Source organism: Monopterus albus, unplaced genomic scaffold (assembly GCF_001952655.1).
Source record: "Monopterus albus unplaced genomic scaffold, M_albus_1.0 scaffold164.1, whole genome shotgun sequence".
Lineage (NCBI taxonomy): Eukaryota > Metazoa > Chordata > Actinopteri > Synbranchiformes > Synbranchidae > Monopterus > Monopterus albus.
Genome location: NW_018128044.1, coordinates 1 through 5,770, shown reverse-complemented (window position 1 = coordinate 5,770; position 5,770 = coordinate 1). Strand labels below are relative to the sequence as shown.

General features: G+C 46.1%; 1 protein-coding gene across 1 annotated transcript in view; it reads left to right on the top strand.

The window, feature by feature from the left end:
• plg (plasminogen) overlaps window positions 1–1,244 on the top strand; it is a gene marked incomplete at its 3' end in the record, with an annotated part of 6,139 nt that extends 4,895 nt beyond the window's left edge. Inside the window, exons 9-11 of the mRNA XM_020615373.1 lie at window positions 246–408; window positions 605–729; window positions 1,085–1,244. Coding sequence (XP_020471029.1) covers window positions 246–408; window positions 605–729; window positions 1,085–1,244 — 448 coding nt within the window. The remainder of the gene's footprint in view (window positions 1–245; window positions 409–604; window positions 730–1,084) is intronic.
• Between the last annotated feature and the right edge of the window lie 4,526 nt (window positions 1,245–5,770).

Sequence of the window (5,770 nt, the reverse complement as noted above, 5' to 3'; positions counted from 1 at the left end):
GCGAGGGACACGGTCGAATGCCTTCTCCAGATCCACGAAACACATGTGGACTGGTTGGGCAAACTCCCATGAACCCTCCACCACCCTGAAGAGGGTATAGAGCTGGTCCAGTGTTCCGCAGCCAGGACGACAAAAGTATCATAATTTCCAAAAATATATATATGTACCATACAAAAGAATGTATTTGGTGTTGGACCTGTTCTTTCTGATTTCTGCAACCAGTCTATGTCATCCTCTGCCCTCAGCGTCCGAGCCTCCCACCATCGTCCCAGAGCTGACCTGTACCACCGGTGAAGGCGAGGCGTACCGAGGCACAATTGCTGTGACAGAGTCTGGCAAAACGTGCCAGAGCTGGTCAGCTCAGACTCCACACAAACACAACCGCAGCCCAGACAACTACCCCTGCAAGTAAGAGCTCCTGTACCAAGGAATGTGCCTGACTGATACAAAACAAATGGACAAAATATTAGTAACACCTCTTGGTATAATGCAAACACAACAAATAAGCAAAAAGCCCTCAGAGAGAAACCATAATCAGGATATACTGGCTTCATCTTTGGGTTTGTCTGTGCTCTTCTTGCTCACCATCTACTTATTTTGTCAGAGGCCTTGATAGCAACTACTGTCGAAACCCTGACAATGAGAGGATGCCCTGGTGTTACACCACTGACCCCGAGACTCGCTGGGAGTACTGCAAGGTGCCGAGCTGTGGGGATGCACCCAGACCTGGTATAGCAGAGGCTGATGATGATGTTGGCCAGTTTGAAAACAACTACAGCTAATTCAGAAAGCTTGGAAATGATTGAGCTTTATTTATTGATTTTGAGTTCATATGATTTTTATTCATGTTTTTTGCAAAGGAAGGCTCAAGTACTAGACAAAACAATGAGTAGTAGAAGTAAATGAGAATTTCTTACTCAATTACAATAAAGTTAATTACAGTGGTGATGGAGGTACATAACAAAAGAGGAAGAGACACTGACCAAGAAAACAAGGATTTTCAAACTCTGGATCTATCTTCCATTTCTGCCTCACATGAAAATACATCCATCTACTTAGTCCATATTCTTCTCCCTGATTGCAGGTGACCCAGTGATCCCGCCAGAGGAGGAAAACTGCTATGAGGGCGATGGCTCAAGCTATCGTGGCATAACATCAGAGACCATCAGTGGAAAGAAATGTCAAGCCTGGAGCTCCATGACTCCTCACACCCATTCAAAAACACCACAGAAATTCCCCAATGCGTGAGTGTGAAGAATGGAGATTTGACAATTTATTTTTTAGTTCAAGCTGACAGGACATAATATACAGTACTGTCTATCACATCAGTGGGCTGAGTGTTTCTAAGATGCAAAGGTTCAGAGGTTCTGCCATGTTGTCATGAGCTGACTCATCTGGATTTGTACAGAGTTTGCACTGTTTTAATACTTAATTTCACAAGTTAGGTCATTTTTGTGGACATAATTAGGTCATAGAACAGGTTTTTGAGGTCAAATAATCAAGCCAATTTTAAGTCAATTATTTGACTAGTTGTGACATCACCAAAGCCATTATTTGTTCCTGCTGTTTACTGTCACATGAATGTTTAGGTGCAACAACTCCAGTCATTTTTCACTGTCGCTCCATCCCATCTTTTTGCTGCTAATACTCAATATTTTTGTGTCAGTGTTTTAAATGACTCCCTGTCCTGCTGTAAAACCATGGAAAGACAGCTTCATCCTGTATAAGAAGCACTGAAATAACACCACGCTTCTTTTTTTTCTGAATATCCCACCTGCTTTCCACACAAACTGTTATAAACATATAAACTGCTTCTCTTCAATGTAAAAAAGAAATCTCTAAAAAATGATCAGATTCTTTTTCAATATTCAACGATGTTTTCCTTTTCAGCTAACCAATTATTCATGCACATCAGTACTATGTAGTAAATGATAATTCAGGCTATATACTCTAAATTTTTCTTATGGTCAAGTCTCAAAATATCAAAACTGTGATGACTTGATCCTACTAACAACCATTATAGGCTTTTATTTTATGCACTTCCTCTTTCTTCCTGCCCTGCTTTGCACCAGCTTTACTACTTCCGCCCATCTGGATAATCACCCGCCAATAGAAATCACCAGCAGACCTTGCGCTCTGTTTGCTAGTCCATGTGCATTATGGTGACCGGATTCCCCTCTTGCTCTCATTATTGTTTCAAGAACTTTGGACTTCACTTACTCCCCCTGCATCTGGTTTGTTTCAGTTTGCTTCGTTTGTTACTTGTTTTGTGACTCATGTTGTTAATTTTCATTGGTTGGCTCTCTTCTCTTCATTAGCCTGCTTCCTTGTCTATGTGTTTTGTGTAGTCAGGTCTGCGCGTGTTTTGTTTGTTGTGTATTGTTGTTTGGAGTATTCTTACTGTTGGTTATTCTTTACCACAGTGGTGGTAATTGGTTTACTTCTTTTGTTTGTCTGTAGCTCTGAATTTCCTCATTTCTTTTCCAAGTCAGGCTTTTGCATTCTAACAGTAAACCTTAAAACATTATCTGTGGAGTTAGAGTAAGGAGAGTTTCTACAATATCTAGTTGTTCAAAACTACAGTATGTCAAACGTGTGCATTTGATGTTGTGCCAGAACAAGGCTATAGCAGTTCATTTTGAATTCCTGTATCTTTCCTCCTGTTTGAGTTGTTTGCTTGCTAAAAACTACACCGCCCAGCTCTTGTAGAAAATTACCAGGCCTTTAAAAATGGCATTAAGTTAAAACATTTTTTTAAATTAAGAGTTTGGGATAGGTGCCACACTGGGGAAGTGTTAAGGTTTTGCAAGGTGCACTGTTGGTTTAGATCTTCTTCTGAAATATATTGACACTTACAAAAATACAGAATATCACCAGCCTTATCCTTGGATGTCAAAACAACATGGCACATGGCACATGACTAAAACAACATCCATCCATCTTCATCCGAGACCTGGTCGCGGGAGCAGTAGTCCAAGCAGAGCCTCCCAGACTTCCCTCTCCCCACACACCTCCTCTAGCTCCTCAGGAGGAACCCCAAGGCGTTTCCAGGCCAGCCAGGAGACATAGTCTCTCCAATGTGTCCCGGGTCTGCCCGGAGGCCTTCTCCCAGAGGGACATGCCCAGAATACCTCCCCAGGGAGGCATCTGGGGGGCATCCTAAACAGGTGCCCGAGTCACCTCAACTGGTTCCGCTCAACGTGGAGGAGCAGCGGCTCTACTCTGAGTTCCTCACGGGTGAGTGAGCTCTGCACCTTATCCCTAAGGGTGCGCCCAGCCACTCTCCGGAGGAAACTCATTTCTGACACTTGTATCCGCAATCTCATTCTTTCGGTCATGATCCAAAGTTCATGGCCATAGGTGAGGGTAGTAATGTAGATCGACCGGTAAATTGAGAGCTTTGCTTATGACTCAGCTTCTTCTTCACCACAACGGATCAGTACAGAGACTGTGTTACTGCGGACGCCACACCTATCCATCTGTCGACTTGCCACTCAATTTTTCCCTCACTCATGAACAAGACCCCAGGATACTTAAACTCCTCCACTTGGAGAACTAAAACAACATCCATCCATCCATTTTCCTCCACTTATCCAAAACTGTGTCGTGGGGGCAGCAGTCTAAGCAAAGATGCCCAGACTTCCCTATCTCCAGGCACTTCCTCCAGCTCCTCCGGGGGAATGCGGAGGCGTTCCCAGGCCAGCCGAGAGACATAATCCCTCCAGCGTGTCCTGGGTCTTCCCCGGGGCCTCCTCCCGGTGGGACATGCCCGGAACACCTCCCTAGGAAGGCGCCCAGGAGGAATCCAAAACAGATGCCCGAGCCACCTCAGCTGGCTCCTCTCAATGTGGAAGAGCAGCGGTTCTACTCTGAGCTCCTCCCGGGTGACTGAGCTCCTCACCCTATCTTTAAGGGTGCGCCCAGCCACCCTGTGGAGGAAGCTCATTTCGACCGCCTGTATCCGGGATCTTGCCCTTTCAGTCATGACCCAAAGCTCATGACCATAGGTGAGAGTTGGAACATAGATTGACCAGTAAATCGAGAGCTTCGCCTTACAGCTCAGCTCTTTCTTCACCACGACGGACCGGTACGTCGACCGCATTATTGCAGAAGCTGCACCGATCCACCTGTCAATCTCCTGTTCTATCCTTCCCTCACTCGTGAACAAGACCCCAAGATACTTGAACTCCTCCACTTGAGGCAGGAACTCTCCACCAACCTGAAGGGAACAAGCCACCCTTTTCCAACTGAGAACCATGACCACAATCAGTTTCACCATAAATGCAATGATTGCAATATGATTTTACTGTATTATTTTACGTTCTTTCTTCCATGCACAAACGCTGGTCAGTGATATTAACAGACTACTGAATGTGCAGTACTTCTACATAAATAGTTTTGTCACTGTCGGTCTAGGAACGGACTATATACAGTAACTGGCAGGAGAAGAGGATACAGGGAAGAAACTCTCCTGTCATGCATACATACAGTGGCGGTTCTACATTGAATTACTCCCCGGGCGAGACCCCCCACCTTCGTCCGCTCCATTTGGGAGAGGTGAGCTCTCCTCCTGCGCCTGCGCCCCCTCCCCTCCCCTTTCCACCTCTCACACAGCTCCTGTGCACGGCACCTTCTCATCAAGCAGGGGCGCCACATATGATAGATAATAGAAAACCGCTTAGCGGCGCAGATTATTTTCTTTCCAAGTGCTTGTGCCGCCCCCCACGTGTCATGAAAGCGGATGCCAAAGAGCGCCACTGCATACATAGTATATATGACATCAGTGACATCACTCAGTCAGGTTTCCGCACTGCACTTTAAAGGGGTTGAGAGGAGCTGGTTTGATTGGACATAACTAAAACCAGCCCCGTCTCCACCTGCTCACGATGTATTCCTCCCTCTAATAACTGCCCAACTGCTCACGAAAGTGCGCGGTGTCTGTTGTAACCAAAATTACAAAACACCGTTGAACACGCCCATATTTACCTTGCGCCACGTGAGCGTAGCACTGCGCCCTCTTGTAGGAAAATGGAGCCCATAGAGCGTATACTCATTTAAGTAATTCAATTGTTGTGCAAGTGTTGTAAATGACCTAGAAGCCTTTGTACTCTACTTCTCCAGTGCCTTCCTAATAATGCCCCAAGAGACAGTAACTCAAAAAGTGAACTGTGTTCATGACCAATCGGAAACAATTTCCGCCAGTGGGAACAGAAAGACCTGGTAGAGAGCAAACACCGGAAAGTGCTCTGGACACGCTTCTCACTCAACTAAATAAGACCACTCATCGACAATGGAGGCAGAAAATATGGTCCACTCGGACTCAATGTCTCCAACCTCCCCCGGGATCTGGTCAAAGCTCTGACAGGGGATTCTGCTAAACATTCCCAACAGACCCTCACAATATGTTTGGGCCTGCCGAGCCTGTCCAGCTTCCTCCCCCACCATCAGATCCAGCTCTCCAAAAGGTGGTGATCAGTTGACAGCTCCGCCCCTCTCTTCACCCGAGTGTCCAAGACATACGGCCGGAGGTCAGATGAAACAACCACAAAGTTGATCATCGACCTCCGGCCTAGGGTGTCCTGGTGCCACGTGCACTGATGGACACCGTTATGCTTGAACATGGTGTTTGTTATGGACAAACTGTGACTAGCATCCATCCATCCATTTTCCTCCGCTTATCCGGGACCGGACTAGCACAGAAGTCCAATAGCAGAACACCACAGATTAGGGGGCCTGTTCCTCACAATCACGCTCCTCCAGGTGTCACTGT